This window comes from Stegostoma tigrinum, chromosome 17 (assembly GCF_030684315.1).
Source record: "Stegostoma tigrinum isolate sSteTig4 chromosome 17, sSteTig4.hap1, whole genome shotgun sequence".
Classification (NCBI taxonomy): Eukaryota; Metazoa; Chordata; class Chondrichthyes; order Orectolobiformes; family Stegostomatidae; genus Stegostoma; species Stegostoma tigrinum.
In genome coordinates, this window is record NC_081370.1 from 41,727,905 (window position 1) to 41,741,736 (window position 13,832).

At 43.2% G+C, this 13,832-nt stretch overlaps 1 protein-coding gene across 3 annotated transcripts in view; it reads right to left on the minus strand.

Annotated features, from left to right (window-relative positions):
• LOC125459451 (doublecortin domain-containing protein 1-like) overlaps nucleotides 1–13,832 on the minus strand; it is a 484,037-nt gene that overhangs the window by 74,824 nt on the left and 395,381 nt on the right. For all 3 annotated transcript variants that reach the window (XM_059652117.1, XM_048545936.2, XM_059652115.1), the window contains exons 23-27: nucleotides 8,301–8,400; nucleotides 7,318–7,453; nucleotides 4,460–4,637; nucleotides 3,095–3,250; nucleotides 1,333–1,533 (exon numbers count right to left, since the gene is read on the minus strand). In XM_059652117.1, coding sequence (XP_059508100.1) covers nucleotides 1,333–1,533; nucleotides 3,095–3,250; nucleotides 4,460–4,637; nucleotides 7,318–7,453; nucleotides 8,301–8,400 — 771 coding nt within the window. The remainder of the gene's footprint in view (nucleotides 1–1,332; nucleotides 1,534–3,094; nucleotides 3,251–4,459; nucleotides 4,638–7,317; nucleotides 7,454–8,300; nucleotides 8,401–13,832) is intronic.

Genomic DNA, 13,832 nt, shown 5'->3' on the forward strand with positions numbered 1-13,832 from the left:
TCTCATAGTACTTTAATAGAAGAATGGCATGGTGGCTCAGTGGTTCACACTGCTGCCTCATAGCGCCAGGGACATGGGTTCGATTCCATCCTCAGGCGACCGTCTGCGTGGAATTTGCACATTCTCCCTGGGCCTGCATGGGTTTCCTCCAGTGCTCTGGTTTCCTCCCACAGTTAAAAGATGTGCAGGCTAGGTGGATTGGCGATGCTAAATTGCCCATAGTGTTCAGGGATGTGTAGATTAGACGGGTTATGGGGGATGGGTCTGGGAGGGATGCTCTGAGGATCAGTGTGGACTTGTTGGGCTAAAAGGCCTGTTTCCACATTGGACGGATTCTATGATCTATAGTATAAGAATAGGGAGTCAGATATTTAAGACTATTAGCTTCATACAGGACTCAACAACCTGGGGGAACAGTTGCTTGGTATTCAGCCTGTCAAGCACTTTCAAAATTGTGTAACTTTCACAAAGACCACTTCTTGTTTATCTTGCTATTTTTAAAACCATTACCTTCAATTTCTAAACAAAGGCCAATCTCACATTCTAAAAACTATCTATTGGACCTTCTGGTTGTAGATGGCTACAAATACAAGCTGTCCCTTTTACATTGATGTAGGCATGGAGGGCTCAAGAACTGATTATACGTGGAATGGGTGCAGGGAATAAATCTGCTGAAATGGAGAACAGTGGCTGAGGAGAATGAATCAACAACATATAATATACTTTAAAGACAGGATGCAAAGTTTGATTCTCAGCAATTTATTGGGACCACGCAATGGATTTGGAGCTGAATGATTTAAATGTTGCAACAGCATAGCTTCAAACACAGGACAAAATTTAAAAAAGTCTGAAAAGTAACCTTTTCAATGATTTTTCTTCACCTGTATTTATCCAGTCTTTTCACAAAGCATACCGCCCATTACAGAAATGAGTGTTTATATGCCAAATTGTTGAAAGCAAATTTCTTGACTGAGGCAAATTGACCAGGAAGTTGGTTTAAGAAAAGAAAAAGATTGTTTCATAACAGTTACTTCTGGAATATTATGTCCAGTTCAGATTACACATGAACATATTTTGACATTACGTCAGCACATCCTTTGTTACCTATAGGCTAAAACACTGAGCTTCATATCTTAACAGTAGCTAATGAACACTTTCACCACATGGTACTGCAGCAGTTCAAGATGAATGCCCACATATCCCTCTCAAAGACAACAAATCATATGCTACAAACACCCATTTTATTATTGCCATCCACTACCTAAGACAAACTCAATAATAACTACAGCACTCAACTGCAACCAAATCTTTCGAGAAAGGATGTTTGTCTACCTGTTGTCTTCTCTCCACATCCAGCGTTGAAAGATGTCATCAGCTTTCTTCTCAACCAGTCTCACTTCAGTGCCTGGTTGTGCATTCATCTCCAGAATGCCTACCACAAGCCAAGGACAGCTACAGTTCATGATGTGCCCATCTTGGAACTGAAACTGCTGCTGATGTATCCGTTGTGGTTTGAGAAGTTTGGGCTGGGGCCTGTGGGCAAACATGATCTGTAAGCTGTGTCAATTACATTAAAAACTTCCAAAAATCTTGGGGACAGAAGATTGTAATTCTCCCACACAAGGCCACCAACACAGTAGAACACATAAAGCCAAGACCTGGCTAAGGTAAACTCCTAACAGGGCTTCTCTGGTAAAAGATGGAAGTGAGACATAAATGAGAGAAAGGGGTGTCAGCTATATTGTGGTCTGAACTTACTAGTATGTGATGTCAACTTATTACAAGGAAGATTTATGGAAGCTGGGGTGTGGGTGTATCAGGGCCTGCAAATCCCTAAGGCAGAGCACCAATTTGCCACACAGCGGAAAGGGAAGGAATGTCAGGTGTCAGATATAATGTAGGCACAAAGAACTGGCATCACTAACTTCAGTGCAGCCAACACCAGAAGTTACAGTGGACAAATTTTGACAAATACACCCAGATGTATATTGTACATTTTCAGCCCTGTGGGTAATTTATTTAATGAAACAAAAGTATAATTTTTTAAAATTGCGAATTAAGAATAACAAAAATGTTTATTTTTTCAAGGACACCAAACTAATTTAGCCATGTTTGCAAATGTCCAAACTAATTGACTAACTAATGTCCAGTTGGAGAATTTCTGTTTGTCTGAAACAGTGGCACTAGTTTTTGGAGTTAAGTGAATTTAAGCACACATTATTCAAATAAAACTCCAAGTGAGCGAATTGAACCAGACAAAACCACTAAAGTAACCACACTGTTCCTTGTGAGTTAGATTAATGCTACCATTAAGGTGAAACATGTGGGAAGAATCCCATTCATGTCCATTAATTGGGTAGAATAGCTGGCCAGTCATTAATCCTGACAAAAAATGGTTCGCCATGATTAGGAAGTAACAGTCCCAGGGACCCCGGGGATATAAGAACAAATTTCGCCACTGCAGCGAGTACGGTTTGAATTCAATTAGTAAATCTGGAATGTAAAAGCTAGAATTAGTAATGGTGACCATGGTCTATTGTTCTGAAAGTCCACTTGGTTTGCTAATGTTCTGTTATGGAAGGAAATCTGCCATCCTTAGTTGGTCTGTCTTACAATGTGACTCCAGATCCACATCAATGAGGTTAACACATAACTTGTCCTCTGAATGCAATCTATTTAAAGCTATCAGGGATGGGTAACAAATGCTGGCTTTGCCAACAATGCCCTTGTCCAAAGGCAGAATATAGAGAAGAAACTTGCCCACACTGCTTCAGCAGCACTTCCTAAACATGTGATGATCTCCACCTGGTGATCAGAGGACAGCTAGAAACTGAATATTCCTCTCCTAGTTACATAACACCCTGATGTCAAATTGTCCTTTTTCACCGGTTCTATGTCCTGGACCTCTTCTCTTGATCAAATAAATGGCAATGGTTCAGGAAGAAGACCAACCAACATTTCTCTAAGATAAATATGGTTAGAAAATAAACTGTGGCTAATTCTATTCAATGAATGCTTATATTCCGAGAAGGAAATCTTTTTAAAAAATGCTGTCTGGATCCACTACCAGACAATCAAAAAAGTGGTGATTAACCTGTATTTATTGTACAAATTAATGTTCGTGAAAGACTTCCCATCTTCTTGCCATGAGACTCCATCATCGTCAAATTCCTTTGAATCTCTTTCCCATGGATAACGTTCCTTAGGGTAGTGGGCATCGAGAGTAAGATGGGTCCTGGTATGTGCATCACTGAAAAATACAGACAACCATAGCTGCATTTTTCATATCTAATTTAACTATATATTTCCTTAGAGGGCCCTGTAAGCTTTTTAATACACCATGTTGTTCTCACACCAACAGTTCTGTTCTGGGCCTGCAGCAATGTTCCAATGAAGCACAAAGCAAGCTTGAGGAACAACACCTCACTTTTCACTGCAGCACATTACAGGGTCTAGGGCTCAATATTGAATTCCACAACTTCAGAGCCTGACCATATGACATCCGTCCTCTACTTTTCTTACAGTACCCTGAACCCCTGACAAAGCTGCCAGCTCTAACTTACTTTGTCCTCAGGTTGGAGGACCCATTTTCTCTCTTTCACATCTTAATTTACACCCATTTTATGTCTCTATACCTGTGTCACCAAAATTAGGAACCCATTTGTGTTTTCCAAAGCATCTGGTCCCCTCATTCCTCCTCAACCTCTGTCAAAAGTATAAAAACTACCTTTTTCCAATCCCCTCAGTTATGCAGAAGAGTCATATCAGACTCAAAAAAATTATTTCTGCTTCTTTCTCCACAGATGATGCCAGACCTGCTGAGTTTCTCCAGCATTTTCAGTGTTTATTTCAGATTTCCAACATTTGCAGTATTGTGTCTTTTTTTCTCTTGGCTGGAGGACTTTTAATCAGAGTTCAAAAATTTACAGTAATTGCTAAAAATACTCTAGGGAGGGATGTGAAATTATTTTACGTAGCAAGTTGCTATATACTGGAACTAACTGGGTGAAACGCTGATGGAACCAAACACAGTAGTGAATCCCAAAAGAAAGAAGGATAAATACTTGATAAGGAGAAATTTTAAGTGATCAGTCAAAACGGTATGGGAGTAAATATAATTGGACAGCTCTTTCAAAGAACCAATGCAGCATGGGCAGAACAGACCCCTATTGTGCTGTATAATTCAGTAAATATGAACTAATCTTGCATGCTTATGTCTTCTTTTACATTACTATAAAATAGTTCACTGTCAAAAAGTATTGTTGAATACATATTCACATTCTGCTGATTCTATGCTAAAATATTCTTATAATAGCCTAAATAAATGCTATTGGACTATGCTTCCAACCAATATTTGTCCATTTAGATAGGACTGTGATCGAAGAATGTATACAGTATATCAATCACAAATGGCTAAAACAGCTTTGCTATATTTAACACAAAGGTATCAATTCCTTACAGTAGATCAATTAAGATGTTTCTGTCCTCATTATGATTTTCATCAGTTGTTGCAGTACATGATTGATTTTGCTTATCTGCTTCATAAGTATTTTCTTCATGTTCAACGGGCATGACACATTCAGCTAATACCAACTTAGCTCCAGGCGTAAGAGTACCTACAACCTCAAGCACCAAACCTGCAAGGTAATAAGCATACGTTTAATCACATGTTTAATGCTGTTTTTTAAAAAAAGAAATTTGCTTTTGAATTGTCTCTTTTATGACTTTAGAATGCCTCAAGCATGGTACAGTCAATGGATATCTTTTTGAAGTGTAGGAAATGCAGCAACCAATTTACACAGCATGCTTCCCCAAATAGCAATATAAAAATGATCAGATATTATGACTTCAGTCAAGAGTTAAATATTGGGCAGGACATTGGACATGAATTCCCTGCTCCTCTTTTCAGTAACACCAAGGGATCTTTCGCTTCTATCTAAGAGAGAAGACAGGACCTCAGTTTAATGTCCTATGGGAAAGACAACAAAAGTAGAACGCTATTATAGAATGATAGTGTGTGTTGTGTGGCTAAATAGGACAGACTTCGAACAGGTCTCGCAACTCAAGACTGGGCATCCACAGGGCACTATGAGCCATGAACAGTAGCAAAATTGTACTCCAAATCAGAAGTGGGGATGTTCACTGATGATTGCATAATATTCAGCACCATATGCAACTCCTTAGATACTGAAGCAATCCATGTTCAAATGCAGCAAGATTTGGATAATATCCAGCCTTGGGCCGATAAGTGGCGAGTAACATTCATGCCACACAAATGCCAGGCTCTGACCATCACCAATAACAGACAACCTAATCACTGCCCCTTGACATTCAATGGTGTTAACATCACTGAATTCCCCACTATCAACATCTCAGGCATTATCATTGACCATAAAATTAACTGAACTCATCACATAAGCACAATGGCTACAAGACCAGGTCAGCAGCTAGGAATTCATGCTGCAAGTAACTCACCTCCTGACATCCCAAAGTCTGCTCACTATCTACAAGACAAAAGTGAAGAATGTATTGGAATACTGCCCACTTGTCTGAATGAGTACAGCCCCAACAACTCTCATGAAGCTTGACACCATCCAGGACAAAGCATCCCGCTTGATTGGCACTACATCCACAAGCATTCACTCCCTCCATCACCAACGCTCAGCAGCAGCAGTGTGTACCATCTACAAGATGCACTGCAGAAATTCACCAGAGATCCCCAGACAGCACCTTCCAAACTCACGATCACTTCCATCTGGAAGGACAAGGGAGCCGATACATGGGAACATCATCAACTTCAAATTCCCCACCAAGCCACATCCTGATTTAGAAATACATCGTGGTTCCTTCACTGCTGCTGGGTCAAAATCTGGGAAATCCCTCCCAATGGCATTGTGGGCCAGTCCTAGAAGGCAGCTCATCATCACCTTCTCAAACGCAACTAGGTATGGTTAATAAATACTAGCCAGCCAGCAATGCCCACATCCCACAAATTAATTTTAAAATTGTTCAGCTCATTAGGGGTCTCTTCTGACTATCCTGTGCTGGCTGTTTGAAAGAGCTGACCAGTTATAGTTACTGCTATACTCTTTTGCCTTATTACTTCAAATTCTAAAAGTATAGCTGAATTTTGTGTTTAAGTCTCTAGTGCTGGGCTTAACCTGCCAACACTCTCATCTAGAGGCAAGACTGCTATTCATTGAGCTATTTCAGCATCAGTACTTAGATCAGTGTTACAGTCTTGCTGGAAACTCATATTGATGTTTTGGAGTTTTGGAGGTTCAGCAAGTAGCTGAAGGCTTGTGTCAACCATACCCTCTTTCTAACAAACCTCTAAGAAATACAGAGCCCCCTTGGACAACCAACAGGACAAAGTTATTAATCTTCCACCATTTCTGATGACAAACGTGGGGATCTAGGAGAATCCTTATCCGCTACCTTGTTTACTTTCTTCATATTGTGCACATTGACAGATGATATTTTGTGGACTGTGTTTCTTAAAGGATTTTCAGATTTCTCCTCTGAGAAGGTGGTGGTGAGCTGCCGTCTCAGGCCGCTGCAGTCCAGCTGCTGTGGGTTGACCCACAATGCCATTTGAGAGGGAATTCAAGGAGTTTGATCCAGCAACAGTCAAGGAACAGCAATATTTTTCCAACTCAGGATGGTGAGTGGCTTGGAGGGGAATTTGAAGTTGATGGTGATCCCATATATCTGCCAAACCAATTTCCTTGGGAAAATTAAGTAAATACTGTTTCCTTGGAAGGGTTCCTTTTTTTCTGGTGAGAAAAGGCCCAGCGCCTATTTGCTCTGAATCTGTGAGTGGGATTAGCACACCTCTCCGTCTTGTTAGAGGTTTAGTTGGTGGCTTGGTGCTGAGACATTGCTGGTGAAAATATGGTTGACAAACTGAGGAGCCCCATCACACCATAAAGATTCATCTCTTGCCCTTCAATACCTGCCTGATCAGAAAAGCCTGTTTATGTATGTATGTATCGGGATTATCTCACTGAGGAAAGTTGGATATTGACAGCAATCAATAGGATGTGGTTGAGAGGAGAGACAAGGTGGGGGGGTTTGCTGCCCATCATGGCTGTTAGCAGTGTTGATTGGGCCATAATTTTGAGTGACCAGGGAGATAAGAGCTAATTTTCAAGGGTGGGGATTGGTGTTCATCTGTGTGGAGTGGCCCAGCAGTAGCCTATTTGCTCTGAATCTGTGAGTGGGATGAGCACACCTCTCCGACTTGTTAGAGGTTTAGTTGGTGGCTTGGTGCTGAGACATTGCTGGTCTGTCAAATTTCCAAGTTATTGATTATACCTTTGGGGTTGCGCATGGCACAGTAGCTGCGGATTAAAGCAACATCACATGTCAGATTGTTAAGGCGGAGACGTTTCCTCTGCAGCAATGAGGTTAGGTTGGGATCTATCCATGCCTCTCCACAAGAAACATACACCTGAAAGATAGAGTGATAGAGCCGTTAAGGCACAGGCAAAGGCCATTTCGCCCATTGAGTCCATGTTAGGCCTCCGTTATATTCTCCTGCTTGCCTCTGGTAGCCCTGCATGTCGATTTCCCTCAAGTGCCCACCCAATTTCCTTTTGGGATCATTGATTGTCGCTGTGTCTACCATTCCTGTTGGCAGCAGGTCCCAGGTCATCGTCACTCATTGAGCAAAAATATCGTTCATCACATTTCTCCCACGTCTCTTGGTCAATCATGCCCCTAGTCCTTGCACCATTAGTTAGCAACAGCAACTTCTCCACGTCTACCTTCCCAAAGCTATCATAATCATGTAAACCTAGACAAAGTCTTTCATCACTGTCTTTTGCTCTAGAGTGAATCATTCCTGTCTGTTTACCCTAATCTTGCGCCTTTCTGGTAAATCTCATCTACACCCTCAAGAGTACTCAGAACCTTCCTCAAAGGTGTTGAAAATGCTGAAAGAATTCAATAGAACAGACTCTGATGTGCAAATCAAGAATGAGACTTAAAATTCAGGATAGGTGATTAAGAGAGAAATCAGAAATAATGTTTCCTGCATAAAATATGAATTCTCTCCTCTAAAAGATGTTGGTGAATTTCAGGGCTGTGATTGATAGTCAAAGTTAGGCGGCAAAGGTATTAAATTAATAAGCTTTTAAATCCTGTTATGAGCATTGTTTTCAAGGTTAGCATCTATTACTTTTTCTTAATTGAAAACAAGGATATGTCAGTGGCCTTTTTAACAGTGGCTTAGGTACACATTGTATTGTTAAGGAGGAGCTTCCAGATTTTGACATAGTGACAGAGGTCAAACTCACCAACTGATCCCTCTGTAGATCTCGCAGAAGAGTATGTTCTTTCCCAGTTTCATCAAACAGCCTGCGGGCTGCAAAAGGCAATCCCAGTATCAAGGTGCACCTATTGAAAGAATTCAGTCAACCCAGAACGCCTTGTATGCAGCACATAGTACATGGCTAATGGCAATGCCCTACTCCTGTTCCTTTGTTTCAGAGAAAGTAGGAACTGCAGATGTTGGAGAATCTGAGATAACAAGGTATACAGCTGGATGAGCAGGCCAAGCAGCACCAGAGGAGCACAAAAGCTGACGTTTTGGGTCTAGACCCTTCATCAGAGAGGTGGATAGAGAGAGGGTTCTGGAATAAATAGGGAGAGAGGGGGAGGTGGACTGAAGATGGATAGAGGAGAAGATAGGTGGAGAGGAGAGTATAGGTGAGGAGGTAGGGAGGATAGGTCAGTCCAGGGAAGACGGACAGGTCAAGGAGTGGGATGAGGTTAGTAGGTAGGAAATGGAGGTGCAGCTTGAGATGGGAGGAAGGGATGGGTGAGAGGAAGAACAGGTTAGGGAAGCAGAGACAGGCTGGGCTGGTTTTGGGATGCTGTGGGGAAAGGGGAGATTTTGAAGCTTGTGAAATCTACATTGATACCATTGGACTGCAGGGTTCCCAAGCGGAATATGAGTTGCTGTTCCTGCAACCTTTGGGTGGCATCATTGTGGCACTGCAGGAGGCCAATGATGGACATGCCGTCTAAAGAATGGGAGGGGGTGTTAAAATGGTTTGTGACTGTGAGGTACAGTTGTTTATTGCGAACGGATGTGTTCTGCAAAGTGGTCCCCAAGCCTCCGCTTGGTTTCCCCAATGTAGAGGAAGCCACACCGGGTACAATGGATACAGTATACCACATTGGCAGATGTGCAGGCGAACATCTGCTTAATATGGAAAGTCATCATGGGGCCTGGGATGGGGGTGAGGGAGGAGGTGTGGGGGAAAGTGTAGCACTTCCTGCGGTTGTAGGGGAAGGTGCTGGGTGTGGTGGGGTTGGAGGGGAGTGTGGAGCGAACAAGGGAGTCACGGAGAGAGTGGTCTCTCTGGAAGGCAGACAAGGGTGGGGATGGAAAAATGTCTTGGGTGGTGAGGTCAGATTGTAGATGGCGGAAGTGTCGGAGGATAATGCGTTGTATCCGGAGGTTGGTGGGGTGGTGTTTGAAAACGAGGGTTTTGTGACTGGGCGGTGTCCATCATGGGCCTCCTGCAGTGCCACAATGATGCCACCCGAAGGTTGCAGGAACAGCAACTCATATTCCGCTTGGGAACCCTGCAGCCCAATGGTATCAATGTGGACTTCACCAGCTTCAAAATCTCCCCTTCCCCCACCGTATCGCAAAACCAGCCCAGTTCATCCCCTCCCCGCACTGCATCCCAAAACCAGTCCAGCCTGTCTCTGCCTCCCTAACCTGTTCTTCCTCTCACCCATCCCTTCCACCCACCTCAAGCCGCACCTCCATTTCCTACCTACTAACCTCATCCCACCTCCTTGACCTGTCTGTCTTCCCTGGACTGACCTACCCCCTCCCTACCTCACCACCTATACTCTCCTATCCACCTATCTTCTTTTCTCTCTATCTTCGGTCCACCTCCCCCTCTCTCCCTATTTATTCCAGAACCCTCTCCCCATCCCCCTCTCTGACGAAGGGTCTAGGCCCGAAACGTTAACTTTTGTGCTCCTGAGATGCTGCTGGGCCTGCTGTGTTCATCCAGCTTCACACTTTATTATCTTGGATTCTCCAGCATCTGTAGTTCCCATTATCTCATTATCTACTAACCTCATTCTGCCCCCTTGACCTGTCTGTCCTGCCTGGACTGACCTATCTCCTCCCTACCTCCCCATCTACACTCACCTTTAATGGCTCCATCCCCACCACAATGACCGATCTGTCTCCTCTCCCCCCCATCTTCTCCTCTACTCATCTTCTACACACTTCCCCCTCTCTCCATATTTATTTCAGATCTTCCTTCCCCTCACCCATTTCTGAAGAAGGGTTTAGGCCCGAAACATCAGCCGTCCTGCTCCTCTGATGCTGCTTGGCCTGCTGTGTTCATCCAGCTCTACACCTTGTTATCCCTGTTCCTTTTTTGCTGACCCCAAGTTACGTAATTCTGTAGTAAGATCAATATTACCGATCTCCATGGTCAGAGGTGTCACTGGCCTCAAATGATCAGAATTGTAATGGATCTGCCAATATGGTAGCATCAAGTCTTTTCCATGTAAATTTAACTAGCATCTTGTTTGCACTTGCATATCCTGAATTATCATGGAGCAAATAATTTAATGATTCAAACCAATCTTCCAAAACAACTACTTGTATTTATATTGCACTTTTAATATAATAAAGATGCCTTAGGTTCTCTACAGGAGTGTTAATGAATGTGCCCACCAAGGCATGTAAGGTGATAATAAGTCAGATGATCAATAGTCTTGTCAAACAGATAAGATTTAAGGAGTATCTTAAAGGAGGAGAGAGTGTTAGGGAAGTGTTGTGGCTAGGGTGGGAATCCCAGATCTAAGGACTTTCGTTGCTGATGGTACGACCACTGATGGCCCAGCACTTAAAACTGGAGATGCTTAAGAAGCCAGCATTGGAGGAGAGAAGATATTCAGGACAGTTGTATAGCTAAAGCAGAAAGAGACTGAGAGTGGGAGAGGGGAGGATATAAGATGAGAATTTTAATATCAAACATCACTTAACCAAGATAAGTTTAATGCACAGTAGTGTTAGGTAAATAGGACTTCTTGCAAGTTAAGATTCCAATTGGCAGGTGAAGCAGCATTTCACCTGTACTGCCTCCAATCTGGTCTATTACATTTGCTGCACCCAATGTAGCCTACTCTATACTGAAGAAACCAAACACAGGCTGGTGACCACTTTGCAGAATGCCTCCAGTCTATGCACAAGCATGACCCCGAACAGCCCACAGTTGGTCATTTTAACACAGCATCCTGCTTGCATGCCCACTTGTCTGTCCTCAGTATGCTGCAGTGCTCCAGTGAATCACAGTCCAAACTGGAAGAACAACAACTCATCTTCAAACTAGGCACTTTTCAGCCTTCTGGACTTAATATCGAGTTTAATAGTTTCAAATCACAAACGCATTCCTATTCCCTCACTTTCTTTTGGCTTTACTTGTTACATTCTCTATCACCATGTCCTCTCTCCCCTCCCCCCACACCAGTAGGACTAACTGTTCTTTCCTGTTTGGCAGTTAGGCACACCATTGTTCTGCCTTTCTCACAATCTGATGACACAATATGCATTATCAACAGCCCCTCTCTCTAGCAGTGCACCCCTCCACACCCCCATTATTGCTTAAATGCTGCCTCCTTCACAAATTCACGTCAGATCTGCTGAAGAGTCATCTAAACACGAAACATTAGCTTGGTCTCTCTCCATGGATGCTGCCTGGCCCGCTGTGACTTCCAATTTTTTTGTTTCCAGCACAGACTGCAGCATCTGCAGTAACATGCTCCTACACGGTTAGGATAGTGTCAGCACATATTTGGCTCACCTCTGGTTTCTGGATGATAGAAAGTGAAAGATCAGCCAGAAGTGTGCTGGAATAATCAAGCTAATGGGAAACAAAGACATGTATAAGGGTTTCAGCAGCAGTTGAGCTGAGGCAGGAGTCTTAGTAATGGCACAAATTGTCAAAAATTTACCTCGGGGTCAAAAATGGCATCAAGGTTGCAAATAGAATGCTTCAACCTCAAACTGGGCAAACAAAGACAATGGATTACTTTTCCTAATTTTTGGTTGGAGGAAATTTCTGTTTATTCTGTATTGAATGCAGGATAAGCAATCTGACAAATTCAAGGTGAGGAAGGAGTCAAGACAGGTTGTTCTACAGGAGACCAGGGTATTGTCAGTGTACATGTGGAAATTAGTGCTTTGTTTTCAGGATGTTTTCTTTCAGGAGTTAAAAGTAGGTCTTTGAAAGTCACCAGATTAAAAGTACACGAACATGAAAAAATCCATTTTGGAGATAATTTTTTTGACTTTGATTTGGTCAAAATGGAGGAAGACGAGAGCAGTCCTAGTGAGGACGAGGGAGACCATAACACTGGCTTGGGAGGGAAGGGAGGGAGTGAAGTTGAAGTGCGGAGGTGGGTCAGACCCAGTTAAGGGCCCTATCAAACATGTTGCTGTGGAATCCTCGTTTATGGAAGAAGGTGGACATTTTGCAGGCCCCCTTGTCGAAGTTGCCATCATCAGAACAGATGCAATGGAGGAACTGTGAGAATGGAATAGAACCTTTACACAAAGTAGGGTGTGAGGATGTACAGTCAAGATAACTGTGGGAGGTGGTTGTTTGATTTGTAGTGGTTATTGGTGGCCAGCCTATCCACATAAATGTTGAGGAAGGGAAGGGAGGAGTTAGAGCTGGACCAGATGAAGGTGACAGTAGGGTGGAAATTGGAAGTAAATTAATAAAGCTTTCCAATTCTGAACAAGAATGAAGTGCAACACCGATGATATCCTCAACATACCAGGGTGGAGGCCAGAATAGTACTAGAACGAGGAGTGTTCCACATACCTCACAAAGAGATAGGTACAACTGGGGCCCATGCAAGTACCATGGCCACCATTCTGACCAGAAGAAAGTGACAGGAGTTAGAAGAGAAGTTGTTTAGGGTGAGGATAAGCTTAGCCAGTCAGAGGATGGTGGTGGTGGATAGGAATTATTCAGACCTTTTTTTCCAGGAAGAAGTGGAGAGCCCTAAGACCATTCTGGTGGGGGATGAACGTGTAAAGGGATTGCATGTCCTTGGTAAAGAGGAAGCAGCTTGAGCCCACAAACTGGAAATTCTGAAACTGACAAAAAGCCTCAGAAGAATCATGGATATAAGGAGGAAAAGATTGGACAATGTGAGAAAAAGAAACGAGTTGAGATTGAAGGAAATACGTTCTGTGGGGCAGGAGCAGGCAAATACACTGGACCTGCCTGGGCAGACCTCTTTGTGGATTTTGGGAACGAGGTAGAAGGAAGCTGTGCGGGATTGGGGGACTATGAGTTTGGATGCAGTGGTGGGGAAGATCACCAGATGAAATGAGGTTAGTGAGTGTGCTGAACAGAATGGACTGATGCTCCATGTTGGGGTCATGGTCCAGGGGAAGATAGGCCCTCAGCCTCTGCAGTGTAGGTGTCAGTGTGCCAGACAACATCAGTACCATGCTTGTCAGCAGGTTTGATTACTAAGTTAGGGTTGGATCGGAGTGCAGTCAGTTCAGAGAGAGATGGGTTGGAATAGGTAAGGGGGTGCAGAGAAATTAAGGTGACCAATGTCACGTAAACAGTTCACAATGAACAGGTTGATTAGAGGTAAAAGGCTAAAGGGAAGGGTCCAGGTGGAGGGAGTGTGTTTGAGTTGGGCAAAAGGATCTATGGGGCAGGTTGAGGATTCTTATCCAAAGAAATTGGCGTGGAGGTGAAGGCAACAGAAGAAGAGTTCAATGTCATGTTGTGTCTGAAATTCATTAAGCAGAGAAGCAGAGA